This window comes from Oenanthe melanoleuca, chromosome 3 (assembly GCF_029582105.1).
Source record: "Oenanthe melanoleuca isolate GR-GAL-2019-014 chromosome 3, OMel1.0, whole genome shotgun sequence".
Lineage (NCBI taxonomy): Eukaryota > Metazoa > Chordata > Aves > Passeriformes > Muscicapidae > Oenanthe > Oenanthe melanoleuca.
This window is the reverse complement of record NC_079336.1, coordinates 98,408,897-98,435,913: the sequence shown is the minus strand read 5'-3', so window position 1 is coordinate 98,435,913 and position 27,017 is coordinate 98,408,897. Positions and strand designations below refer to the sequence as shown.

Genomic DNA, 27,017 nt, shown 5'->3' with positions numbered 1-27,017 from the left:
GCTGTCCTTCCTTAGAAGCCCTGCTATTCCAAAGACGCTGTCCTTTCCCAGAAGCGCTGCTATTCCAAGGATGCTGTCCTTCCCCAGAAACGCTGCTATTCCAAGGATGCTGTCCTCTCTGCCCGCACTGCTGTTCCAAGGATGCTGTCCTCTCCGCCCGCAATGTTATTCCAAGGATGCTGTCCTCTCTGCCCGCACTGCTATCCCAGGGCCGCCGTCCTTCCCCAGCAGCGCTCCACCCGTTTCCAGCGGCTCAGGCCGGAGGAGGCACCCGGCTCCCGCCGCCAGCTCCGGGGGCAGCCGGGCCGAGCTCAGGCCGCCTCCAGCTTCTCCTGCGCGGCGGCGAGGCGGCGCTGGAGGTAGCGCTGGCGCCAGCGCAGGAAGCGGCGGCGCGCCCGGCCCGCCTGCCAGCCCACCACCACGCCGGCGGCGAAGGCGGCCAGCAGCGCCCAGCGCACCAGCCGCGGCCGCAGCGCCTCCAGCACCATCCCGGCCCCGCCGCCGAGCCCCGAGCCCGGCGCCGCCTCCCGCTTCCGCTGCCGCGGGGGCGGGACCGGCCCCGTTAAAGGCGGCGGGGCCGGGGAGGCGCCGCGTCCTCCCGCGCCATGGCCGAGGCGGCGGCGCAGGTACCGCCTCGCCCCCGGGCGCTTCTCCCCTTTCTCCTCTGCTCCGCTGAGCTCCCCCCAGTTCCTCACGCCCTGTCTTGTGTTCCCCCAGGATCTCCTGCTGGCAGCGGCGTTTGTCTCCGATGCGCAGTACAACAGGAATATTCCTTTTAAGACCTCTCCCGAGGCGGTCAGGTAAGGAGGGATGCGCCCCTCGCTCCCGACACACCTGTGGAGAGCCAGCCACCTCCAGCAACAGCCAGAAAAAATCTGCGGTGTTAGCACTCCAGAAGGGTGGATGGGTGGGGTGCCGAAAACTGGAGTTAAGCTGAGACGTTTAAAACAAGGCTCAGCACATCTGTGTGTCGATGATGGGTAATGACATTAAAAAGTTGTGGCTTGCTGGAGGGGAGAAAATAAAACTAACAGAGTCTTCCAAGCTTCTGTGGAAATGAAGGGTTTGGGAGGCTAGGTCAGCCCTCAGCTGTGTGGAAGGTGTTGGAGTGGCAGAACAGTTAAATATTTCTTGTTTGCTATAATAAATACATTATGCAATAAATATTCTGTTATTTAACCCTGCTCTGACAGACAGCATGGTATCCATCAGCTCTGAGGCTGATCTGGAAACAAGCTGCTGAATTCCTTGCTGGCAAAAATACTTGTTTGGGACAGCAAGTGCTGTTCCTCCAGGACACATTTGGAGGTGTGCCCTGTAGCCTTTATTTATGGTGCCTGTGCCTTTTTCCCCCAGGCTCTATCGCCTCTATAACCACTGGATGATGCGAACAGCCACCTACTTCTTCATCTTCCTCAACCTGTCCCTTGCCCTGTTTGAGGAACCTGCTGTGTATCCCCTCCCCTTCCTGGTGAGTTTGTGGTGTAGGAGCAGCACGTGCAGCTGCTGGAGCCAGCAAGGGCTGCTTGCTTCCAAGTGATTGTCAGAGGTGCCAGGAGACAGTGGAATGGGATGTTTTTGTGGGTCTTTGATCCTCTGCTCTGGTGAGACCCCACCTGGAGTCCAGCTCTGGGTCCCCAGCACAGGAAGGATGTGGAAAGCTGGAGTGAGTCCAAAGGAGGCCACCAAGTTGATCAGAGGGATGGAACAGCTGGGAGAATTGGGATATAGTTCAGCCTGGAGAAGCTTCAGAGTCACCTAATTGGCTCTTTCAGTACTTGAAATGGCCACCAAGAAAGATGGAGAAAGACTGTTTCCAAGAGCCTGGAGTGCCAGGACAAGGGGAATGGCTTCCCACTGCTAAAGGGCAAGATTAGATGGGATATTGGAAAGAAATTATCCCCTATGAGGGTGATGAAGCCCTGACACAGGATGCCCAGAGAAGCTGTGGCTGCCCCATCCCTGGAAGTGTTCCAGGCCAGGACAGGGCTTGGAGCAACCTGGGGTAGTGAAAGGTGTCCCTGCCCATGGCAGAGGGTGGATTTGGATCATCTTTAAGGTCCTCTTCAACCCAAATGATTCTGTGATTTTAAAGTTCTGTGATCTGTTTGAAATGGGGACAAAAAAGGCACAGGAGATGGCCAGGGACTGTAGGAGCCATTGTGGCCACCAGCAATGGCCCATGGGATTGTGGACAAAGTCGTGTTGCTGTTCTCCATCTCAGAGACCAATTCCAGCCTTCTTTGGGACTCGGGTCCAGTCCTTGTGTGAAAGCAGGAGCCAAGTTTTACTTCAGGCCAGACTTTTCTGCAGCCTTCATTTGTCCTGCACCAGTGTGATTGTGAAAGATGTGCTCCTTGAATCCTAAGCAAACACAGACTTGCTGGCTCTGTGGCAGGGAATTCCACAAAAGGAAGCCTGCAAATATTGCTCTGCCTGTTTTTTATGGTGCAAAAAGGAACATTGCTGCTCCTGGTTGTGCTGGCTGAGCCCTGCTCTCTCTGCAGGCCACGTCAGTGCTGGAGGTGTTGTGCCTCCTGGTGTTCCTCGGCCGGCTGACACACTTTGCCAAAGTCACCCTGCACAATGTGTTCTGGAAGGACACCAAGAACATCTGCATCATGGTGGCAATCCTGGTGAGCTGGGCCCAGGGGAGGTGGTTTATTTTTCCCCTCATGTTGTTCCCCTGGGATGCCAGACCTGGCATCCATGAGCCATGGTGAAACCAGCTCTCACAAACCTGTTGTGTGTGCCCCTCTCCTGTATCAGTGAACACTGTTTGCTGTCTAGACACACCCCAGCATTAATTCTGGGAGCTTTCCTTCTTTCTCCTGCAGTTATCCCTGACAGACCTGGCTGTGTATGGGGTCCTCAGGCTGTATGGTGTGAGGAGCATCCGATGGTCAAGGATTGTGAGGCCAGTCTTCCTCATCAACTTTGCAGAGAGTCGCCAGGTAAGGAAAAAGTCTGCTGGGATGTGCAGGGTCCTGGTTTTTCACACAGCCTGCTGCTTTCCACAATCCAGGGGATTTAGCAGAAAGGTTTTATGGCAGAATTTAGGGCCCTGTGAGAGGAGGTTTTGTTTCGGAAGTGGCTGAAGCAATAATTTGAGGTGGGCAGCAGGGTGGATTCACACAGTACCACAGGAAAAGCCCACTGTTTCTCCCTGAGTCAGGGGCCAGGTTACTGATTTCTGGAAGTCTCCTGGGTAAACAAGTGTCATGGTGTTCTCAAACCTGTCGTCCAGATTTGGACTCTGATTCCTCTCAGCACAGAGAGATCTTTGTCCTGCTGCCCAAGACTGGTCTGCTCCTGACTAACAAATGAATAAACTGTGCTGTGAAGGGAGGGAGCAGCTCAACATTTGTGCTCAGAGCGTGTGTTTTGTGGCCTGGAGTGATGGATTTGTGTCCCTGACTGGTTCCCTGCAGCAAGAGCATCTCAGCAGTGCCCTGGGGCCCTTCTGAGTTCACTGTGTAGCTGGGGCCTTTCCTTGTAGGATCCCCCTGGAGAGCAGGGAGGAAAGGCCTCTTGCAGCCCATTGAGGGGTTTGGTGCAGATGGGGTGGTGAGGGGAACAAGGGGGTGCCAGGCTCCTCTGACCCTCCCCTTGTCGCTGGCAGATCCGGAGGGCGTTCCGCAGCATCCGCAACACGCTGCCAGAGATCACCTACGTCTTCCTGCTCTTCATGTTCAGCCTCCTCATGTTCTCCCTCATGGCCTTGAAGCTGTTTGGAGAGAGGTGTGGGTACTTCCTTTGCTCCTGGGACACTCCAAACAGTTCCTAGGCAATGCAAGCTCCCGTTGTTGTGATCCCAGTGCTAACTCCAGGCTGTCCCCTTCCTCCTAGGAATCTGCAGACAGCAGAAGGCTTGCCCTACTTCAGGAACTACCTGGAGATTGTGTTTGACCTCTACGTGCTGGTGACAACAGCAAACAGCCCAGATGTCATGTACAGATGATCAGACCTTTCTCTCATAGTGTTCTCAGGGCTCTCTGTGCAGCCTCTAACTTGCTCAGCAGAGTTAAAATTCTGTGGGTGTTGGGCTTTTCATCCTCTCTTTTCTGGGTTCCCATTGCAGTTTGTGCTGGGAAAGTGCTGGCAAGAGTAGGACAGGGAGGAATGGCTTGGTCAGCTGTGTGCTGGAAATATCTTGAGCACAGATGGGATGGTACAGGGACTCTGGGAATTTAAACTGAGAAATAAAATCCTGCTCAACCTAGAGCAAATGGAAAAGCAGATCTGAGTGCAGCAAGGGTCTGAGGCCAAAAAATAGCATGTGGCTGAGGCATTGCCTCATGTCTGCTCTTAAATTTGGCTACACTGGCAGAGATTTCATCTCTGTGCTGTCTCCTGCTCCCCTTCAGTCAGGGCCTGACAAAGCAGGGTGAAAACCCAGCAGAAGAAGAGTGTTCTCTAGCTGAACAAATGCAGTTTTTAGCATTTATCTGACAAGTTTGGTCTGGCAGGCCCTTGGAAATCCCTGAGGGAGTTTGTTTTCTCATGGGCTCACTTTCCCTGTGTGTCAGTCTGGCAAGCAGCAATCCCTCTCCCCTTCTGTAGGATGCCAGCATTTGACTTCAGCTCCTGGTACGCCCTGTTCTTCATCGCCTTCGTCATCATCAACACTTACATCTTCATGTCTCTCTTCCTGGCTGTGGTCTACAACAACTACAAAAAACACCTGAAGGTAGTGCCTGGAGGGGCTTGTGACCAGTGGATTCCTGCTGTTGTCTGTCAGCAACCTCTGGCTTTCCCTTGGAAAGCTTTGAGGAGGGGGAACAGCTTCTTGTATTTGGTGCTCTGCAGCAACAAGCACAGACCCACTTCTCATATCATGGGGTTATTGGGGGTCCTGCTGTTGGCTCTGAATTAAATATTCTGTGGTGTTTGCAACAGCTAAGGAGCACATTCTGCAATATCTTGGAGGCTTAGTCCTAGCTCAGGAATGCTGTCACTGTGCAGGGAACTGTTTTTGCACAGCATCTTTGCATGTGCTCTTAGAGTAAGGGAACTGGAAATGGGAGGTCTGAGTAAATCAGAATTTTTGTTCTACTCAAGCTGAGTAGGGGCAGTTTGAGACCTGTGATCAAAGGAGGAGAGAGCTGGGAATTCCTGGGTGTTCCAATGAAGGGGTTGGATCTTTCCCAGGAAGCTCACAGTCATGTGCAGAAGGGGATCCCCACTCCTGCTCTCTCAGGATCCACTTGTGGATGGGAAGCATGTGTGGACACATCCTCTTTGCTTCTGTGGCCGTGCAGATCCCGTGATTTTTGTCACCTCCTTCCTGTCTGACACTACCCTTTGTCTTTCCTTCCGGTTTTTCAGTGTTGTCCCAGCAATCTGAGAGTCCTGTGTGGAGAACCCACATCTGCCTGTCAACCACCATTCCTCACTCCCCCCCACACTAACTGTGCTGTGCTTGGTGTCCAGTGTCACTCCCTGGGTCTCTCCTTGCGTGTCTGTGCTGTGGAAATGAGTTTATTTGTTAGAAAAGGGGGAAGGGCAGCTGGAGCCGCCTGACTCCCGGCGCTCTCTCCAGAACGAGATCCGCAAACTCGCCTACATGAAGCGCCGCAAGATGGTGGAGGCCTTCAACCTGCTGAAGGAGGAGGAGGGAGAGCAGTTTGTGGTGAGGGAGGCTCGCTGGAAGCAGCTGGTCAAGCTGGTGGCTCCTGACACCAGCAATTCCCACCGGGAGCTGCTGCTCCGCATCTCGGACGACGAGCAGAAAGGGTTCGTAGGTGAGCACTGGGGAGGAGCCCGGTCCTTCAGGGGTTTGGAGTTGGGATTTTGGCTCTGTGATGGCTCCAGAGAACCACAGAGTCAGTGAGGTTGGAAAAGACCTCCAGGATAGAATCCAGCCCAGAGCACTGAGTGCCACTTCCAGGAATGGGGGGTCCAGGCCCCTCTTCCTGTTTCCCTCCAGATTCCTGGAGTCCTGAAAAATTGTGAGTGGCCCTTTGTGGCCATTTAGCATCAGGCCAAGCTCTCCATGGCATGTGGGACCTGTTCTGAGCAGAGGATGTGGAAAGCCTCCCTTGCTATCAGATGCCACGTGGCTCCCCACACGGTCCTCTGGAGCAGGAATATCAGGAGAGATGGATCATTCTGTGGTGGTGGTTGGAGTGGGGTAGAGAAGCTGCCTGAGTTCCAAGTCCAGCCTGTGGTGGATACCACTGAGGACTGGCTTTGCTGGGAGCAGATACGGAGTGCAGATCGCTGCCGCTCCCGCAGGCTGGGGTTGGCATTGTTTATTTACACTGCCCGTTTGCCATGAGATCTGACCCGTGGCACCCTGCTGCAGACAAGAAGTCCTTCGTGCAGCTGGCAGACCTGCTCAACATCCAGGTGGTGACGCTGAGGATCCGCAGGCACCCCCTGGCGCGCTGGGCGCCGGCGCTGTACGGCTCCGCGCCCAGCCGGCTCCTGCGCAGGGCTGTGAGGCACAGGTGAGTCTGCCAGGGCCCACCTGGGAGTGCTGCCCGTGGCCAGGCCACCCTCGGGGGCTCTGCCACTGCTCCTGGCCTGCCTGTGTCACTGTGGAGCAGCCAGCTCGCTGCCCGAGCTGGGCTTTGCGTCAGGCTGTGCTTTGTGCCTTGCCCCGTTAGATCTGCTCCTGCCTCAGCAGTTTCTGCTGCAGAGCTGTGTCCTGCTGCCTCATCAGCTCTGGGAGTTCTCTAGAGCTCTTTTCACCTCCAAACCTTCCCAGAATCCCCAGGTAGCAGATGTTCCTGTAGTGGATTTGGTTTTCTAATTTGAAATTTTCCTGCCGTGAGACAGGATTAGGATTAAGGCAAAAACAGGCTCAACTTTAAATGGTGCAAAGGGAAACTTTATTACTAGAAACTATAAGGAAAAATAAAACTTTAGACTACTTTTCTTTCCCCTCCACACTTTTTTTTTTTTTTATTCCACACTGAAAATATATAAAGCTATTTAGCTTACAATTTCTAAAATAGTCTTTCACTAATTTACTTGAAAGAGGAGATTTTAGTCTATGGAGATAAAGACTTTACAAATCACCACAGTTCCAGGGAACATCTAGGGTTGGAATTCCCCTGCTTCAAGCAAGGTCACCCACAGTAGGGTGCTCAGGGCTATCCTAGCTGGGTCTAGAGTATCCCAAAGGATGGGGGCTCCATAACCTCTCTGCAGCCCCTTCCAGTGCTTGATCACCCCTAGTTAAAAAAAAAAAACAAAAAAAACAAAACAGAAAAACAACCCAAGCAACTTCTTTGTTTAAGTGGAAGTTCCTGTATTTCAACTTGTGCCCTTTGCCTCTTGTGCTTCCACTGGATATCACTGAGAAGAGCCTGCACCTTCCCATCAGGTATTTATGCACAGGAGCTGCTCCTGACCCTTTCCCTGCCAGGCTGGACTACCCCAGCTCTCCCAGCACACCACATTCCACTATGCTGTCCTTCTGTCAGGTTTGTGACCCCTTAGTGCACCAGCTCTGTGTGTTCAGGCCTTTCTTGTACTGGGGAGCCCAGCTGAGCTCCCTCAGCACCTCCAAGTGTGGCCTCACCAGTGCTGAGTAGGTGGGGAAAAATCACTTCCCTGGACCTGTTAACCAAATTCTGTGTTGGACCTCAAGAGCAAAACTAAACTCTTCAGTGACTCCTCCAAACTCTCAGGTTTGGGGAGAACTGATGGGTAAAGAATTTAGGCTCTATGCCTCCCCTCTCAAATAACTGTGTGTCTTTGACCTTGGGAGCTGCAGACTGATCTCTTTTGGTTCTTGCAGGGCTTTTGTTTGGACTTATGATGCCATCATCCTGATAAATGCCATCTTCATTGCTCTGGATGAGGAGAGCCCCTACATTTCCTATGCAGAGTGGGTGTTCCTGGCTCTGTACATCATAGAGATCCTCCTGAAGGTCTACACTTATGAACCCAGGGAGTTCTTTGGCAAAACTCAGTTCTGGAACTGGTGAGTGGGCTGGAAGTTTGTGTGGAGTGTGGTGAGTGCTGTGCTCAGCTCCTCAAGCACTGAAGGGCTCCAAACTCCTGTGCCAGGATGTCTTTAAGAGGATGTTGTGACAAAACTGTCCCATGTTCCCACAGTCTGAGCTGACCCAGGGCTGTCTGGCCCTGGTGTGAGGAGCAGGGGTCACTCCTTGTTTAAACCCCACTCCTGTCCCCCAAAATCTAACAGCAGTGCCTTCCCTCGTGCCAGGTTTGATACTCTCATCATCTTTGCTGCCCTGACTGCAACGATTCTCAATGCCACCCTCAAGTCCAGTAAGTGTAGCTTGAGCAGCCTGCATGCCTTGGGAATCTTGGTGTCCTCCCCAGCCTTTTCCCAGCACCTTCAGAGGCTTTGTGACCAGACAAGGAATTTCTGGAGGGTTTCTAAGAACTAACCCAGTCTTCCTCCTTTTTTTCTTTTTTTCTTTTTTATTTATTTTTTTTAGCTCCCTGTTCTAGTGTTTAACAAGGACACAATAATAACAAATGAAAGAATTTTATCTGAACACTTCCCTCCAGCTTTATTTTCATGATAAAAACATCTTTGTTCTTTTTTTTTTTTTTTTATTTTCAGCCATGAAGTACAACAGTCAGCAGATCCTGGACATTGTGTTCATCCTGAGAGTCCTCAGGCTGATCCGGATTGTTGACAGCATTCAGAGGTGAGGAGGGAAGTGGGATGGGAGATGGCTTTTGGGTTTGGGGCTGTGTGACCAGCCAGAAAGCATCCCAAGGCCTTGTCCCAGCCTGCCTGGGCTGAGCCAATGGCTGCAGCCTCTCTGGAGGCTTTTTTGGGGCTGTGACAGTAACCAGGGTGGCTCTCTGTAGGTTCCAGGTCATCATGAACACCCTGATAAACATCGTCCCGACCATGCTGACTTTTGGTGGGCTCACTCTGGTAAGAAATCCTGGTGTCCTGGCTCAGAGCACTCCAGTTTCATGGGAACATGTCTTAAATCTCACACTCGTGCTGTTTCCAAGGGGATAAGTGCAATTCCTTGGATGGCAGGCCCTTGGAACTGTAAGTGTCCGTGTGAATCGTGGCCATTGTGCAAGCAAAGGGTGCAGAGGGGCTGCATTCCTGCCTTTTCCTGGATCAGGATATCCTCCTTGCATCCATGGGGTGTTCTGGCAGCCTGGGCTTTGCATCATAAGGAATCAAATCATGGTTTGGGCAAGAGGCTGAATGAGAAACCTGAGTTTCAAGTGATTTCCTGAAATGAGCCTCTGTTATGATTTGGGAATATTTCCTGTCTATGTATTTGTAGTTCTTGGCTAATTATTCCTGCTTGGTGATTGCTGTTGGGTGGCTTGGAGTCTGTGCTGCTCCCCAGCCCCTTGCTGTGCCCGTGGAAACTGGAAAAGCTGCTGGGATGCTGAGCTTGCCCTGGGGCTTGCAGCTTGCTGGAGAAGCAGGTGATGGGCTTTCTCTTGCCAGGTTGTGTATTGTGTGTTTGCTATCATTGGCATGGAGCTATTCCACGGGAAAATCCAGTACTTCCCAGCCAACTCCAATGCTCCTCACGCCCTGGAATGTGGGAATCCGGCTCTCAAGGATTCCCTGTTTGCCCGTGGGAGGTACTGCAAGAACAACTTCAATGACTTTGCCTCGTCCTTCATTGTCCTCATGGAGCTCACCGTGGTCAACCAGTGGCACGATATCCTTTGTGGACATATCCCAGCTGGATCCTTGGGAATTGGGCTGGATGGTCCTTGTGGAGGTTGGGTTGTGCTCAGATCCGTGCTCTGCATGGGGACAGACAGCAGAGATGGTCCCTCAGAGGGTTTTGCTGGGATCCTGGTTCCTCCCTCAGCTCCTCTTTCCCTCTTTTCCCTTAACTCCCACTCCACTCTTTGCCAATGGATTTGCCAACGTGACAGTTCAGCCTGCCAAGCTCTTCTTCATTGCCTTCCACATTGTGATGGTGATCATCATTGTCAAGTAGGTTTTTTTTTTTTTTTTGGGATGATTTCCTCTGCTTTAGATGGAAAGGGGGATCTGCCCCTGCCAGGGCACTGCTGGTGGGAGACAGGTGGGATGTGTTTGAGGGATCTGCTGCATCCTTGTCCCCACTGGATGCTGGAAGATATGGAGCACTGGGAAGTGAGCCTGGGAATACTGACAGTCAATGCCAGTGAGGAAATGCTGCCTCAATCCTGCTCATCCTTTCTTTCAGTATCTTTGTGTCATTCATCTTGGAAGCTTTCTTTGTGGAGTACTCCCTGGAGAAGAGTGAAGTGGAGACTGCCATTGAGCAGAAAATCCAGGAGCTGGGAATGGGAGTTCAAGAGTAAGCCCCCCAAATGTACCCTTGCTGGATGTGGCCAGTTTGGCACCACTGATGAGGGAAAACCACTCTCTGTGTTGAGGTGTGAGCTGACATTCCCCTTCCTTGTCACAAAATTCTGGCTCTTCTTCCTGGAAAATGGAGACTCCTCTTTCCTGTCACAGAGTTCTGGCTCCTCTGCTGGTTTAGGTGCCAGTAGAAAGCCACTGGTGTTGGCTTTGCTGCCTCCCATGGCTTTTCCTGGGAATTCCAGCCCAGAGGACAGGAAAGATGCTGGAAAATACCCCCGTGGCTGGTGCTTGTGCTGCCCCAGGGTGGGATGTGCCCCCTCCCCAGGGTAATTCCTGGCCCTTGCTGTGCAGGGATGAGCTCCAGCAGGAGCAGCTCCTTGACAACATGGAGAGTGCAGAGCACGAGCTCGAGGGGGAAGGCGGAACGAAGCCACAGAGCAAAGGGCTGGTGTTCAAAATTGCCTCCAAACGTAAGTGTGACCCTCCAGGGTTCCCAGCTCTTCCTGGGGAAGATCCCCAGCCCTGCTGCTCCCCTGGGCCTATACTAGCAGCTGAAATCCACCTGGAAACTTTGGGACAGCTGTGGACATTTGATGTTTGTTGTTTGTTTTTACTTCTGTAGCATCTTCTCCTCTCCCACCTCTTCTGTGTTCCTTGTCTTCACTGACCTCCCTCTGGAGACATTGCCCTGGTGGCTGAGGTCCTGCTGTGCCAAGACTCCTGTTTTCCTTTCTCCTTCCTCCATGGGCTTTGCATTCCTGCTGCCTTGGATCCCGGGGTGACCATACCCTCCTTTCCTCTGGCTGGTGACTATTTCCCTCCTTCTCCTGGCTTTCTTGCTGTACCTCAGGTTTCCATTGTGTGGGAATAGAAGGGCTTAAAATCCCAAATAATGGCCTTATCTTTGAGAATGGAAGGCAGATGGGGTGGAACAGCAGGGAGTGTAGTTTGGGGGATTTTCTTGCCTGTTTTAAAAGCCTTTAAGGTATCCAGAGGAGCACATCTGGTGCTTAGAGGGTGGTTTTTTGTTGGTTTTTTTTTGTCCTTCCAGGATACAGGACAGTGGATGCTCTGCTGCAGCGCATGTTTGAGGCAGAGATACCCCTGGAGGAGGAAGGCCCTTCCTTTGAAGAGATCCTAAACTTGTCACCCTCCTCGGCCGTTCCCAGGAACCGGAGTTCTGAGAGCGTGGCGTGATGGGGGGATCAGGGAATGGAGTGATTCCCGGCTGTCCAGGTGTTCCCTGGCTGCTCCCACCCCTGGGGCACGGGCTGCACAGTGGGAACAAAGAGCTTTGTCCTGTAAAGGAGCTTTATTTCATGTAAAGTGTGGTATAAACGTCTGGAATGCGGGGGGGAATCGGAGTATCCGGCTGTGCCCGGAGAGGGACGGTGCCGTGGGCGGTGTGTTATGGAGTAACTCCTTCTTGTAACTGGAATTGTATCGCAGCACTTTTGTACTCAGCTCTGGACCGGTGCGCGCTGAATGGAGCAGCTCTTCAGCACAATAAATTCAGCAGTTTGGAAAAACGATGGAGTTACCTCCGGGTTAATGACGGGGGGAGGGTTGTGGCTGCTCCGTGATAACGTGGAGGGCTTGGAAATGAGGATGGGGGTGTTGTAAATGTGAAACAAACCCGCGATATTCAGCAAAATTTCGACTGGTTTATTTTATATAGACAGAGCAAGCAGCGCTGGAGAAAACGTGAGGGGTCATTGCCTGCTCCACGCTTCCACTGAACTTGGTTTGCAGCTCCCTTTTTATAGTCTGGTTTTCCTTGTAGTAATCAATAATTGTTATTGTTTTGTTGTAGTAATTCTGCAAGGTAAGCAGTGGTGGTCAAAGAAACTTCCAAACTTCCGTGGGACAGCTCTTGGGACGATTGGTCATGTACCCATCTGGTCTTGGTAGATAAAAACAGAAGTGGGAAGTCTGATCTTTAGCAGATAGTCTGTGATTGATCACACAAAGGCAGGAAATCTGATTGTGAAAAAAAACCTTTCAGACTGTGGAAAACCCCTTTTTTAATTCTTCTTTTACAAACTGGTATACACCGTATTCATAGCAGGGGGATTTAAACAGAGTGGGTTTAATCACGTATTTCCCTTTATCTAGGTCCATGTTCTTTTCTTATTTTAAGTATTCTGGTTTATACAAACTCCAAAACTTCTGTGATTAACACGAACCATTTATCAATTATCACAGGGAGAGGAGTGGGAGCCGCTGTTTCCTTTCCCAATCCCTCCTTTTATCCCGCATTTTCCTTGGGGATGTTCCCAGGGCGCCGCCCAGCGGCCGCCACTGGAGCAGCACCCGCGGAGGGGGCGGGGTTTCCCGCGTGATTGGCGGCGCCGCGCACCAATGGGAAGGCGGGGCGGGCTGCGGGCTGGCCAATGGGGAGGCGGCGCGGGGCCGCGCGCGGCCAGTTTGAATCGGCGGGAGCGGTTGGGACGGGCGGGCATGGACGGGCCCGGGCGGTGAGTGGGATAACAACGGGATTACAACGGGATTAACGGGATAACGGGGTGGGGAGCGGGATAACGGGGTCCGGAGAGGCATCGGGGGTACCCGGCCCCCGCAGCTGCGCGGGTGCCGCGGCCGCGCGGCGCTGTGGGGGCGGCAGCGCCTCCGCCCGCTTCCCACCCCTCACGATGCCGGCCCTGTCCCTGCAGGAATTATGAGGCTCAGATCCGGAACTACCGAGGGCCCGACCCTCTGGAGCCGTGGGACAGGTGAGCGCGGCCCTGGCTCGGTGCCCTGTGCCCGCTGTGGGTGTTGCCCGGTCCCTTGCCGGGATTCTCCCCGTCCCTGACTCGGGAATGGTTCCAGGTACCTGCAGTGGGCAGAGCGCTGCCTGCCCGCCCAGGAGAAGCAGAGCCGCTGGCCCGGGCTGCTGGAGGAGCTGGTGAAGGTGTTCGTGGGCGAGCAGAGGTACCACCAGGACCCGCGCTTCGTGAGCTACTGCGTCAAGCTGGTGCGTTCCTGTGGGAATTAAATCATCCCGATTATTCACATCGTTATTCTGGGGCTGCCTCAGGAATTCTGATCCTCTGCGGGACAGGGAGATCAGAAAAAAACAACACTATGGTTTTTAAGCTTAACTTCTCTTATCCTTAGAAAACGATGCTTTCCTGTTATGATAACTAAGAAACTGTTTTTGGAAGTGCTGATGGCTTGGTGCTTTCGTGTCGTGCAGGCAGAGTTCATCTCTTCCCCTTGCCAGTACTTTGAGTACCTGCACGGGCAGGGGATCGGAGCCACCACCTCGGATTTCTACCTGGCCTGGGCTCAGCTGCTGCTGAAGGAAGGAAACGTGCAGGGGGCAGGGGCTGTGCTCCAGAAAGGGCTCCTCAGCCAGGCACAGCCCCGGGAGAGCCTGCAGCAGCTCCACTGGTAACTCTGGGGCCTCTTCTCATTTACTCCGTGCTCGTAATTACTCATAATTACTCATAATTAACCATGGCTAGCATGTGATTGGTTATTTTTGGTAAAGGGAGGTTTCAGCTTAACAGTGTTTCTTTGCTGTTGAATGTTTATTGGGTGTTTTGGGATGTGCATTAAAAAAAAAATACCCCAGAGTGAAGCAAATATCCTTGAGCTGAGTCTGGGAGTTAAGCATTTAATTCTGAGAAGCTAAGTGCAAAAAACCAAGAGGAAAATTTAATGTAGAACGTTAAACAAATACCCAATTCTGTTTTCCTGCTGCCTCTTGAAGGCTTTTCAGTGTTACATTTTGTGGCATGATTGTACAGGGAAGTCCAAGAGGGGAAGGGTGAGGGACAGGTGATTTCATGGTAATAACTGAGGGTTTTTTTGCATTTTAGCTCCCTGCAGAGTTATGATCCTCGGAATCCTCCTTTGCAAGGTGAGGATGGAGAGTCTTCTTTCACGTGTAGCTCCACTAAATTAAATTTTTATCTCAATGAATGAGTTTTGTCACTAAAGAAAACATTTCCTGTAGAAACCACTTCATTTTCCTTCTTTGCATGAAAAAATGTTTAAGGGAAGTACACTCAAACCAAGCTATTAATTTTCCAGTGCTTCAAGTTAATCAAATTTCACAAAGGAACAACAAGTTTTTACTCATTAATTTACTCAATGTTACATTATGTTTTCTGTCCCAGATGCTCCTGTTGTAAAACCACTTCAGACCTCCAATGCTGCAAATCTACTGGCTCCTCCAAAAAGTGTTTCAAATCCTAATCCCTGCAAAAATCAGGTAAATGATGAATTATTTGGGAAAGATGTTTCATGTAGAGTTTAGGCTGGCTGGATGAGGGTAGAGTGGCTGTATCTGGCGTGTCTCAAAACTGATTTTTGAGATGCTATTGCTGCTGTTTTCCTGCTGCAAGCATCACATCTCCATAGGAGTGTCTCATCTGGGAAGCACTGGGCCCCACTCAGTGGCCTGACACATTCCCAGAATCACAGGAATAACACTAGCAGTGGATTTTGTGCCAGCTGTGCTGCTTGAATTAAATTTAATTTCATTTTTTTGGTGTTTTATTTCCCTGCTGTAGGCTCTCGATGCTGCTGATTCTCAATGCTGTGCTGCTGGAAAAGAAGTGTAAGTGTTTGGGTGGTGCTTTTCAAGCCCCACTGGGGGGGAAGGAGCTCTCTGCTGGGATAAACCCCCCAACCTGGCCCTTTTTTCCCTCTTCTCTCCCAGGAATTACGTGACCTACATCTCCAAGTCCGAGGTTGTCCCGAAGGCGCCGCCGGCCGCCGCGGGCTGGGAGCAGGTCCCCATGTACGACAAGAACCTGCTCCTGTGCCAGGGCTCTGAGCTCTCCTTCGAGGAGCTGAGGGCCAGCAGATACTTCAGGAAGGATGAGCTCCTCAGGAGGCAGCAGGCACTGGGTATCCTCCTTTTTTCCAGCTCTCCAAGTGGCTGGTTCCTGGTTAAGCTCATCCCCTGGGCTCCTCTTTCCAGTGCCACAATTAGTGGTGTCTCTCCTGAGGAGACAGGAGCCATCAGCATGGCACCCAGACCATATACATTCATTTAATATCATTCTTTAATCCTTAGAGGAGGAGAAGAAAGACTCCATGAGGAAGAAGGAGTCAGCAGTGCTGGAACTGCAAGCCCTGCAGCAGAAGCTGGACCAGCTCACCCAGCTCTCCAGAAGCTTGGAGGAAACAAGACTGGAAGCAGCAGCTGAGCCAAGCCAGAGGGTGGTGAGTGGGTTCTGGGAGGGACAGGACAGTCTGCCTGGGCTCATCCCACAAAATCCAGCTTGGTTGTTAACCCAGCCTGGAGGTTGAGGCTGCAATACCAGTGCAGACACCTGGTACAACTTACAGCACCCAGACTTGAAAGGTTTTTGCTTCTCCACAGTTTAGTTTGAGATGCAGCTAGAAGCCTTCTTGGGTTCTGGGCATGTGGAACTAACAGGAAAAATGGGAACGGCTGTACTTGGTGGGAAACCTAAAAGCTCTGTTACCTTCTGGTGACGTGGAGCTGGTAGAGAAAATGGGAATGGCTGCATTTTGGGGGGAAGCTGTGTGTCACAGAACACTTCTCATCCCTGAAGGTGCCCCCAGCTGTGAGGCCCAGCACATCTCACACCCCAGAGAACTGGCTGGCACCTGCTCCAGGGCTGGATGTGCCACAGAGCCGAGCTCTGGTGCCTGAGCAGCTCCAGGCACCAGCAGCACCCGCTCCCAGGCTGCAGCCAGCGAAGGCCCTCGGTGACCACACCCCAGCAGCCTCCCCCTGGGGAGCACCAGGGGGGAAGGACCCAGCTGGAGCTCAGCCAGGGCTTGGGGGGCTCCAGAAGAATTTGCTGCACCCTCCCTTCAGTGCTGCTCCAGCTCAGGAACAGGCTCATCCCAACCCAGCTCTGCCTCGGAGTGCAGCAGAACTGTGAGTGTCAACCCCTCTGCAGCTAAAAATAAGCCTTTCTTCCCCTTCTGGGAAACACAAACCTGACCTGAAACTGCTGTTTATTAAACTCACGGCCACATTAAATTCCTTTTGCCCCGTGGTTTAATTGCAGTGTGAGGAAATTTGATGTGTAATGCATGGCTGGCCCCAGCATGCCTGGAATAAACCCCAGGAATCTGCAGATGCCACTCTAAGGTCTCCAGAGAAAGATTAAAAGTGCTGGTATTTCTCCCCTGCACTTTTGCTGTGGGACTTGGCCACAAAATGAGGGGGGCAGAGGGAGAAACTCAGGCTGGCAAAGCAAGGGTGGTTCAGTGGGCTTGGCCAAGGTGGGAACAGTTATTCACTCATATTCTAGAATTCACTGGAGGCAAACTGTGCCCAAGGAGCACTTCTAAGGAATTTTAACCTTTTTAAAAAGACTCTGCTGCCCCCAGGTTATTGGCAGCTGTAGGAGAAACTTTGCAGGGTGATCTTTATTAAAGGACCTCTCACTTCATTGAAATAGGGTTTGAAATGGGATTTAAATAGCTTTTATTCCAAGGTAATGTTGTGGCTCTTTCTTCTGCAGGTCCCCTAGCAAGGGATCCACTGGATTAACTCTTGCTGTGAATGTGAAGGAAGGTAAGGAACCTTTGCATGGACACTGATGCCATTGGTGTGGCTGCTCCCAGCTGGGAATTGGTCACTGATTGTGGACAGCAGCTCCATCCCTTTGTGCAGAGTCTCTTTATCCCTCCCATGGAACATGGATCCATTCCCTGTTCCCATGTTCTGAGCTGTTCCCTTTGGAGCATGGTTGGGAATTGCTGCCTGTCCTTGCTGGCTTCCTGCTTCACCTTCTGTGTCAGGACAGAGCATTCCTGGAAACTGCAGATCCACTCCTTGGAAGCCACCAAGCTGTCCCAGGTCCCTCCTGCCCTCCAGGGCAGCCTCCCCTGGGAATCTGCCACGCAAATCTCTGAACAAGCCAAAATCTCTCCCCAAATTCTGTGTTGCTGCTGCTCCTTCTGTTTACTTCCCTCACTAACATTTTGCTGGAATGCTCGTAAACAATCCCAGGCTCCTTCAGGAATGATCTTACTGTTGTGTTTTCCAGCCTCCAGAGTTGGGAATTCCTCCTTTGCCTGTGGAAATGCTTCCCAAGCCACCCCCAACACCTCTCTGGGAGGAGCAGTGGGGACGACAACGCCCTTCAAGGTGCAGCCATCACCCACAGTCCACACAAAGGAAGCTTTGGGTAAGGTCTGCAATAAAGTTTTCCTTCCCCTGGAGTCCCTGGGATCTTCCCTGGAAATGTTAGTGGAGCCTTTTCACTCAGGGATGGGCATGTGCACCATTCAAAGAGGAGAATAACATTAAACTATTCACTGTCTGCTGGGGTTGCCTGTGTGACCCAAAACCTCTGACCAGAAAATGATGTTTTAACAACACCCCAGCAGCCACATCCCATCAGTTCCTGGATAAATCACTGCCAGGCTTCTTTGGGAGTGTTGTCTGAGCTGCTTTTTCAGGGAATCCTGTTTGGGAGGTGAAAACATAAACCACAATTATCTGCTTGATGCTGAGCTGAATAAAAATTAAAAAATAAACCCAAAAGCCTGTGGCATTAATTAGTCCTACAAACATCTAAGTTTTGCAGAAATCTGAGAAATTAAAGGAGAATTTTCTCTCTTAGGAAACTTGGAATCTTCCCTTGGATAGGGAATAAAAAGGGCCATGACCCAAGGGTGTGTTGGCCAAGTTGGCCTCTCCTGTGTAAGAATATTATTAATTAGCATTAAAGGCTGTCAGAGTTAATTGCATTTGGTTTGGCTATTCCACAATGGAAGAACCTCTGGAAATTTCTTTTTCTGGGAGTGTTGTTTCTTTATTATTAATCCCTTCATTATTTCTTTCTTTCTTAGGTGTTCTCATGGATATGTTCCAAACACCTTTCTTGCCTGAGCCATCCCCCATGGAGGACAGTGAGGAACAATTTGAAGCCTTTTGCAGAAAAAGTGGTGTGTGCTCTTTATTTTCCCAGCCCTTGGAATTCCATCCTTTATTTCCCATTGATACCTCCCACCAGTCCTTGCTGTGGAAGAGTTTGTGCCAGTCTGAAACCCAGGGGCTTTACCAGAGTGAGCAGAGAGAGATTCACATCTGGGGTTGGGCTGGAAAAATCTTCTTTCCAAGAGGTTGTAGGAAAGGTGATTGGAGTGGGAATTCTGCAGGTGCAGCTGGATGGAGCCCTGCAGAGTGGGGAGAACATGGCAGTGTAAATAATCTTTATTATTGGGTGAAAATAACAGGGGTTATCTTTTCTTTTCAGAGCCTGGTGGATGCTTGAAAACTAACATTGCTGTCCCTGCCATTCCTGCATTTGCCATCTTTCAGGATGAGGAGGAGAAGGAAAATAGCAGGTGAGGAGGGAAAAAGGAGCAGCTGAGCTCAGCTCCTTAAAAATCATGGGAAAAATGGATCCCATTCCATGGGATTCTGCTGTGGCAGCTGCCTGAGAAAAGCAGGAGTTGCTGCTCTGGAATTGCACAACTTCCCTGTTTAGACAGTGCTTGGGAGGCTTCACTCTCTGGAGGATTTGGGGATAACTGAGCTGCTGCAGCTTTTGCTGCTAAAGTGGCTCTTAAAATAAAATTAAAAGTTCAAGTGAAAACAAACCAACCTTTGTTGTGACCAAAGCACTTTGTTGTGCCTGGGAAAGCTCCTGGGGGAAAGCTGCTCTAAACTTTTTGGATCATTTTTCAGGATCCCACAGCAGAGGAACAAACCAGAAGAGCCCAGAACTTTTGGAGAGCATCCCTTGCCTTGTGCAGCAGAAGTGAGTGGTGATCCTGCAGGGATTAGCCCTGGGAGTGGGTTGTGCACTCAGGAGGGTTACCAGAGTGGGTGGATTCACCTCTGCTCTATCCCAATCCCACAATATTCCTGGGAATGAGGCCCAGCTGAAGGCTGGATGCCTTTTCCCATTTCCTGCACATGGGATGAGCTTTTTTCAGTTGCTGACTGACAGAGAATTGATGGAAACTCCTCCTCTCACATGTGTGGAGTTGGCATCAGTCTGGGGGAAGAAGAGACATTCCAGCATCCACCTTGGAGTTTCCATAGCCAAGGAGATGGATAAAACTCAGAACAGATCCCATCCCATGGGATTGGCTTTTCCAGGCTCTCATAGCAATTTCTGGTGGTCTGGCATTTTGCTGTGGCCTTGCCTATTACCAACATTCAGACCTAGCCTAAAACATGCAATTTTGTTTATATCTCAGGATCATTCTGCTGGTTTAATTTTAAGCCTGGATTTCTTTTCTTTCTCCTGCCTAGGAAGAAGCAGGGAGCACGGAATTCCTGCGGGATGATTACACGGTGTGGAATGGCCCCTGCAGCAACAAAGCCCTGGCTCCCAGTCCTGACAACACCAGGGATTTTGCCAGAGCTGCCCAGCTCATGTCCACACCCTTCAATCACCTGGCAGCTCCCTCCCAGCCCCCTTTGGAGCACAGAGGTAAAATAAGGAATATTTTGGGTGGGAAACGTGGAATTTGGTGCCTCATGGTGCCATTTCTGCCCAAATCCAAGGGGTTGGGAATATCCAAACATTGGCTGGATCCCACCTGGGAGCACCTTTATGCTCCTCTGCCTCTTTTAAGACTTGGAAGCTGCTCCCAGGAGAAATCCAGCTGTTATTTTAATTTGGATATTTAAAACAAGGCTTTGTTGAGTTCTGGTTTTTGTGGCAGCAGCTTTCAGAGCTGCTGGGTGAGAATATTCCAAATATTCCTGCTTTTGGGGAAATAAACATTGATCTGCTCTTATTCTTGCTCCCTTTGTTCAGCCTGTAAGGAAAATTTGCCCCAAATGGATTTGGAATTCTCTGAAGAACTGCACAGGCAGCCAAAGCCCAAAAACTTAAGGTATGCTGCTCCAATGCAAGTTTCCCAAGGGTTTCCACTGTTTTTACCACTGGCTCTGCCCAACACTCATCCCAGCACTCTGGGGGTAAATGGACCTGGGTTTGGTGACCATGCCCCAAAAACCCTTCCAAGATTTAAATTTTGCCCCATTGAAATTAAAAATTAACTGGCCAAAAATCCACTGGTTTCCTCTCTTGGTGAACTTGAGAATTATTAGGGAATGGGTAAAGTGACTTGACCAATTCTAATTTTCCTAAGAAAATTCCATTTTATTTACCTCCATGTTGGCCCTGGTGGCATTTGATGGTTTTTGCCAAACCACCAAGGCAACAAGACTATTAAATAATTACTAATTATTAATAATTTGTTTAAATCCACAGCCCTGTTCTTGAACGTGTCCCAGAGAAGAGAGGGCTTCGTGGTAACATCCTGAAACAAGGAACTGGAATCCAGGGAATTGCTGCAGCTGCTTCCCAATGCCTGCATGAGCAGACAGCTCAAAGCAGAACTGGACATCCCTCCTCCCTTGGGGTGGACAGGACTGCCCAGGAGAGGCTGTGTGGAGCTGGGCAGGACAGGACAGCCTGGACTGGGAGACCTGCAGGTACACAGCATTCCCTGCCTGGATTCCAAGTGATTCCTGTGAGGGATGGATGAGTGGGGGCTGTATCTGGATTGCACATTTCCATGGAATACTTGCAGTCCTGACAGGTTCTGGGCTCACTGAGGCTCCAACCCTTGGGGGAACTCTAGGTTTCTGGGAAGGAGCAAAAGTGTCCAAACCAAGGAGTTCTTCTCATATCCCTCCTGGGGTTTTTGGTTTTAAATTAGTGATGCCCAAGCTTGTGTTACCTCCTTGGAATGACACCCAGAGCTTAAACACTTCCATTTTTTTCCACAAAGTCCTTGTTGAGAACCCTTGGGACAAGGAATTGATCAGCAAGTTCTTGTCGGAGCTTCCGAAACCACTGCACACCTGTGCCAACTACTTTGAGTGGAAATCTCCTCTTCCATTCATCAGGCTGAAGGCTGAACTCTCACTGGGTAAGAGCTTCCTCAAACTCATCACTGCCAAGCATTTCTTGAGGCTTTTCCTAGGAAAACTTCTCAGGAGTGTGTGGGAATTCAGCTGCCTTGTGTGTGTATCTCCAGATTATCCCGGCCTCAGGTTGGGAATGAGGCCTGGAGTTGCTTTGTTTGTCTTTTGTAGCATCAGCTTTTAGGACAAGGCATTTTTCCCAGTTTTCCCTGCAAACTGGGCCACAGCTCTCCAGCTTTGTGTGGAACAGCAGCGGGCCCGTGTCAACAAAAGCTGTAGGACAGGGATTGCAACATCCCTGTGGGACTTAAACATTAGTGTTTACTTTTCAGGGCATGCCCTTTGGAATTTGACTGCTTCCAGGGGGTCAGGCAAAAATAGAAACACTGGGGTCGAGTGTGTGGCACGTCCAGCACTCCTGCTCTCTCCTGTTCCTGATAGGAAGAGATTTGTAGGGAAAGACTTGATCTAGGATTTAATAATTCTCATGGGCTGGTGCTCTTTTTTTTTTTTTTTTTTTTCCTCTCCTGTTTTTCCTCTGTGGAGTTGGCAAGCAGGATTTTATGTTAATCTTTTAAAGGTCCCAGCTCATTCCATGTGGACTGCTTGGTTGGGGAAGGAGCTTTTGCCCAAGTCTACCAAGCTTCCATCCTGGATGCCAGTAACCCTCGGAATAATCAGAAAGTGATATTCAAGGTCAGTGGTGCTGGAGCAGTTCTTGAGTCTGACCCTCCCCTGGGTGGCTTCACACACATCCTTGGCTTTCCATGTCACATCAGCCTCTGGCATCTTTTTGTGAACCTCCTCTCCAACATTTAGTCCTTCAGGGAAACCTAAAGCCTTTCTCTAACCCCTGAAGTGAAACTTTTTCAGGACAGAAAGGTGATATATGCTCTCTTTAGAGCATCAGGGATTCACAAGGAGTGTGTGGAATTGAAGTCTTGATTTGAAAGGATTAATCATGGAGTTTATCAACTGAGGTTAATCAATCACTGTGAGGGTGGGGAGGCCCCTGGATCCCTGGGAGTGTCCAAGGCTGGGCAGGGCTTGGAGCAACCTGGGATAGTAGAAAGTGTCCTGTGGCAGGGGATGGAAGATGGAACTGGATCTTTTTCACTTCCCTCCTGAGCCAAAACCAACAACAAAACCCAGCCTGAGAGGAACTCCAGCTTTTCCCAGGAAAATGCCCTTCTTTCTGCCAGGTCCAGAAACCTGCCAACCCTTGGGAGTTCTACATTGCAACCCAGCTGCTGGAGAGGCTGAGCCCCAGCGTGCGCCACCTCTACATCCACTTCTACTCCGCCCACTTCTTCCCCAACGGCAGCATTTTGGTGGGAGAGCTCCACAACTATGGAACTCTGCTCGTGAGTGCCCCTGCTCTGCAGCTTTCCTCCTCTTGGCTCACCTCCCCTGGGGATGTGCTGTTCCTTAATCCCTGCCCTGTGTGTGCCTCTGGCTTCCAGAATGCCATCAACATTTACAAGAAGCTCCCAGAGAAGGTGATGCCCCAAGCCCTCGTCATCTACTTCGCCGTCAAAATCCTGCACATGGTGGAGGAGTTGCACAGCTGCAAAATCATCCACGGGGACATCAAGCCTGACAACTTCATCCTGGGAGAAAGGCAAGTGTCTCCTGTTGTCACCAGGCGTCCCCACGAGGGAGCTTGGGGACGCTGAGGGGGTTGTTTCTGGTTGAAGGTTCCTGGAGAACGACACGTGTGACATCGATGGGCTCTGCCACGGCCTGACCCTCATTGACCTGGGCCAGAGCATCGACATGAAGCTCTTCCCTGAGGGAACAGCCTTCACTGCCAGGTGTGAAACATCTGGATTCCAGTGCGTGGAAATGCTGACAAACAAGCCCTGGAACTACCAGGTAAGGCACAGCCTGGAACCTGCACACCAGTTCTGGTGGCATTGGACTCTACCCTTGCAGCCTCTCCCCCTCCACGGGGTGTTTTCAGGTAATTTCCAGTGCTCTGGTGTGTTTTTGACACAAGGCTGGTGTGGTTTTGGTTCAGACAGACTACTTTGGGATTGCAGCCACCGTGTACTGCATGCTCTTCGGGACCTACATGCGCCTCAAGGACGACAACGGGGTCTGGAAGCCTGAGGGAACCTTCAGGAGGTGGGTGTCCAAAATATCCCCCACATCTTTGCCCAGATTTCCTGGAAACCCAGTCAGCACCACATTGCTCTGGGGTCAGGTTCTGTCACAGCTTTTCTAGCTGGGAGCAGAGTAAAAGTCAGTATTTACCAGCTGGATTTGCTGCTTTTTTGTCCCTTTCTGCAGGCTTGCCAACGCTGAGCTGTGGAAGGAGTTCTTTGAGAGCTTGCTGAACATTCCCAGCTGCCAGCAGCTGCCTTCCCTGGGAGCCCTGCGCCAGAAGCTCAGGGATTTGTTCTGCAGCTCCTACCTGAAGGAAATCAGGTTCCTCCGGAACAGACTCGTCGTGCTGCTCATCGAGCACAAACGCTCACGGAAATAGAGCTGAGTTTGCACAGTTCCCAAGGGCTTCTCTGGATGTGGGATCTTCCTTTTTTTTTTTTTTTTTTTTTGTAATAACTCAGTTTTAAATAATAAATGGGTTCGGGGTTGACTTCATCATTCTGTGCTTTTTGAGGGGAATAATAGGCTAAGTTGAGTTGTTAATTGGTTTGGGAGGCAGTGGGTGTGCTTGAATTGGGCTCTTCCTGCTCTACCTGTCCTTAGGAATTTCTAGGATGGAGGAAATGGAGGCTTGCAGGTCAGATTTAAGCTGGATTAAGTAAGGACTGAATCCACCCTTGGCACCTCCAGTTCTGACCTCCCCCCACATCATTATTTGAGCTCAGGAGAAACCCACAGCTTGTTTGCCTGTAATGGCAGAATTTTGGGAAAAAAGTGTTCCTTTGAAAGGAATATTTCAGCAACACAACCCTCCAAGGGAGGAGAGGGTATTAATTTGATTTTTGTATCTCCCCACAGGAGGGAGACAACAGCCTTTCCTACTCTCCCTCCTGCTTCTGTTTCAGAGGTGTTTTTCCTCTGCTGAAACTGTTCAGCTGAAGAACCACAGTGAGCCTGACACAGCCTGGGATGGCCAGGAAGAGCTGGGATGTGTTGGTTCTCCTCAGGTTTGCTGTTCTGCCTGCAGCTGGGGCTCCTCTCCCTGCCCTGGTGGTGGCACAACCTCTGGGATTTCCCTTGGAAGCAGCCTGCTTCCCCTGGCATGGGGAGAAGCCTTGGGCTTTGATCTGGAGCAGCTGGAGCCAGTTGCACCAGGAGGGAGATCAGCTGGAGCAACCTCAGAGCTGGTGGAAATATAAACATTGCCTGCTGGGGGGGCTTTTTTTGTTCCCTTTCTCCCTTTAGTTGCATTTTTTTTACAAGCTGAGCCAAAGCCAGCTGTTCTCTGGCCAGGCCAAAAATATCTGCCAGGCTTAAGTTTTTAAATCTATATTGTAAATTATGTATTTTTAGTTCCTCATATAATGCAGAGGGATGTGTGGAGGAACACTTTTTGGAGTGTTTTGAGCACAATGGAGATTGTAGCTGCAGCTTTGCCCTTAGTAAATGCTGTTACTTTACATTAAACAGCCTCCTGCCCCATCCCACCATCCTTCCATGGGAAAGGAGAAGGGTTAAAACCACCCCATGAGAGGGGTAATAATGGAGCAGTGGGGTGATGAGGAGGCTCTGCTGTTGTTGATTTAAAGCAAGCTGTGACAAAAGGCAGGATGAAGCCCCAGGGTGATATTTCCTCGCTGGCTCCACCAGCTGAAGATCTCGAGGTATCCCCAGAGTCGCCCTTTAGAGATAACTCATCTTGGGGCCCCCACCACCCACACGGAGAGGAGAGATTTCCTGGCGTGTGGGTGGGTGCCTCTGCCTTTTCTTCTGCAGAAAACCCAGGTTTACTCATTTTTCACCCTCTGCCAGCAAGCCAGGCCCCCCCTGGGTCTGGGGCTCTCCCTCAGCTCCTCCATCCCTTGCTGCTGGTGGCCCATCACCACCCAGCCCTTTCTGCTGCCATCTCCCTGCAATTCCTGGCCAGATTTATTAATTAGGGCTCTGAAGGCATTAGCAAGGGTAAAGCTGCAGTCCTGCTCCCCCTCCTTGGGGCACCTACAGCGCTGTCACTTGCCTCATTAGGAACAATTAATAAGTTGAAATATGCAGTAGCAGGTCCCAAATTCACTGGTGGCAGCAGGAAACCCAAGTGCCACCCCCTGCCCATCCCAGGGATCACTCAGGTCACACTGGGACCATTCTTGTCACTTGATTCATCACCACATCACTGTCACTGCGTGTGTGGAGAGCAGTGACATCTCCCTGAGAGGGTTTGGGGGTTTCTTTGACTAAAATATGCATTTGTTTAACAAAATCCACCTGTTCTTATCTCCATCCAACCTTTGCTGCTCAAGCACCCCCACGCTGGTGCCACAGGGTTTGATTTGGGGCTGGTGTTTGAAACTGGGAGCACTGTAAAGGTCAGGCTCCAAGCCTGGCTCAGACACAGCCTCGTGCTCGAGGCTCAAACCTGATTTTATCTGGCAGCACGAGTGAAGTAACATTTATCACCACGGCTGGAGGAGAAGGAGAGCAAGGTGTCATCTTTTTCCGTTGGTGCTTTGTTCAGGTCAGAGTGGGTTTGCTGAGCACCTGCTGGGCTGGGGGAGGTTTTCCCTGGGGGTTTTCATGGCACTGAGAGGAGTCTGTTCCCTCCTGCCTCCTTCCCAGTGGCAGGGACAATTCCCTGATCTGGGATGTCTGGGATTGTGTGATGGCACAGAGGGAAGGCTGGGTGGGAGACCCCCACCATCCTCCATCCCTCTCCTTCCTCCCTCCTCATTTCCATGTGGGACACGAGAAGCTCCCTGCACGTGGATGCCGGTGGGATGAGGCATTCCCAAGGAGCTGGGGATGGATGCTGCAGGGCCTGAGGCAGTGTTGAAGGGCAGGTTTCAGCTCCCCCTCTCTCACTCTGTGCCCACAGTGCCAAAAATGAAGGACCTTTGGGACTGGCTTCGGTGCAAATTCCTCCGCGATGGCTCACGACAAGAGGAAGGAGGATAACGTCGAAACGAATTTCTTCCAGGAGGTTGGAGCTGTGATTCACGGGGGGAAAATGCACTCAGTGCCTGTCCTGGCTCTCCAAAAACCCCAGGGCAGGAGGGCTCAAGGTTGGATGGTGGAAGGCCAGGCTGCTCTCTGTCCCCTCTGTGTCTCATGAGCCGCCCACGCGGAAACCAGGAGGAGCCAGGAGGAGAAAACAGACTCAACATCTGCTGGTCCCATGTCCCGACAGCCCCGGTGCCTCCAGGGTGTCCTCTTTGCTCTGCCCCACCTCCACAGGATGCTCTGCAGGCCTGGAGTGGCTCCTGCATCCAGGGAGGAGCTGTGCAGTGGGTACCTCTGCTGAAGGGCTGGGAAAACAGGAGCAAGCCTCATTTTTCAGCCCTACTTCACCCTCACTTTTCTGGTGTGGAAAGGTGAGGGCCAGACCTTCTGCTGCTGCTCCCTGCCTTCAACTTGCCCCCTAATTGTTCCCTCTCTTCCTAACAAATTTCCCTAACTACTTTTGCCCACTCGAACACCCGCAGACACTTTTCCTTCCCCTCCCATTGGAGCGGCGTGAAGGGGATTGGAGCAGCCAGGGATGCTCCAGCAGCTTGTGGGACCATCGAGGGGGACACGGGGGTGGGATGGGGGACCCGCAGCAGGTGCGAGCGAGGATCCAGCACCCGGGGTAAGGGGAGCGCCCGCAGCACCGGGGCTGTGCGCTGTGCGTGTAAGGGCTGCAGGGATCGCTGCCCGCGCTCCGGGCTCTGCGCTCGCCAGGGGACGAGCCTTTCGCCCGGGGGTCATGTGAGGCACGGCCGGTCGGGGCGGAGCGGGGGCGGGGGCGGTGCCGGGCCGGGGCAG

The 27,017-nt window shown here is 51.4% G+C and overlaps 3 protein-coding genes across 6 annotated transcripts; 2 read left to right on the top strand and 1 right to left on the bottom strand.

Annotated features, from left to right (window-relative positions):
• Window positions 1-311: 311 nt before the first annotated feature.
• MTLN (mitoregulin) lies at window positions 312-3,717 on the bottom strand. Its single transcript, XM_056486987.1, has 2 exons — window positions 3,674-3,717; window positions 312-834 (listed from the first exon to the last, which is right to left on the bottom strand). The coding sequence occupies exons 1-2, from the start codon at window positions 3,715-3,717 to the stop codon at window positions 312-314; spliced, it is 567 nt and encodes a 188-aa protein (XP_056342962.1).
• LOC130251775 (two pore channel protein 2-like) lies at window positions 507-11,803 on the top strand. Of its 3 annotated transcripts, none has more exons than XR_008840237.1 (20): window positions 507-626; window positions 718-800; window positions 1,357-1,471; window positions 2,508-2,636; window positions 2,838-2,954; window positions 3,623-3,741; window positions 3,850-3,951; window positions 4,564-4,690; window positions 5,543-5,744; window positions 6,308-6,452; window positions 7,751-7,936; window positions 8,183-8,247; window positions 8,549-8,636; window positions 8,803-8,872; window positions 9,413-9,632; window positions 9,826-9,916; window positions 10,152-10,265; window positions 10,625-10,743; window positions 10,896-11,051; window positions 11,325-11,411. XR_008840237.1 is itself a non-coding variant. In XM_056488644.1 (19 exons), exons 1-19 carry the CDS (start codon window positions 606-608, stop codon window positions 11,468-11,470), a joined length of 2,259 nt encoding a protein of 752 aa, XP_056344619.1. In that variant the 5' UTR covers window positions 507-605; the 3' UTR covers window positions 11,471-11,803. The 3 variants fall into 3 exon arrangements, 1 of the variants encoding a protein (XP_056344619.1); XR_008840236.1 differs by having other exon boundaries at window positions 10,896-11,079; XM_056488644.1 differs by lacking the exon at window positions 10,896-11,051 and having other exon boundaries at window positions 11,325-11,803.
• Window positions 11,804-12,668: 865 nt separating this feature from the next.
• BUB1 (BUB1 mitotic checkpoint serine/threonine kinase) lies at window positions 12,669-25,181 on the top strand. Of its 2 annotated transcripts, none has more exons than XM_056488643.1 (25): window positions 12,669-12,750; window positions 12,946-13,005; window positions 13,103-13,247; window positions 13,470-13,666; window positions 14,098-14,138; window positions 14,398-14,492; window positions 14,794-14,840; window positions 14,943-15,133; window positions 15,303-15,448; window positions 15,808-16,139; window positions 16,732-16,784; window positions 17,260-17,400; window positions 18,068-18,163; window positions 18,475-18,565; window positions 18,909-18,981; window positions 19,482-19,662; window positions 19,993-20,071; window positions 20,452-20,675; window positions 20,975-21,115; window positions 21,691-21,806; window positions 22,313-22,474; window positions 22,574-22,731; window positions 22,808-22,985; window positions 23,131-23,237; window positions 23,403-25,181. In XM_056488643.1, the coding sequence occupies exons 1-25, from the start codon at window positions 12,734-12,736 to the stop codon at window positions 23,596-23,598; spliced, it is 3,267 nt and encodes a 1,088-aa protein (XP_056344618.1). In that variant the 5' UTR covers window positions 12,669-12,733; the 3' UTR covers window positions 23,599-25,181. The 2 variants fall into 2 exon arrangements, with proteins under 2 accessions (XP_056344618.1, XP_056344617.1); XM_056488642.1 differs by having other exon boundaries at window positions 12,670-12,750; window positions 15,303-15,451.
• The last annotated feature ends 1,836 nt before the right edge of the window (window positions 25,182-27,017 follow it).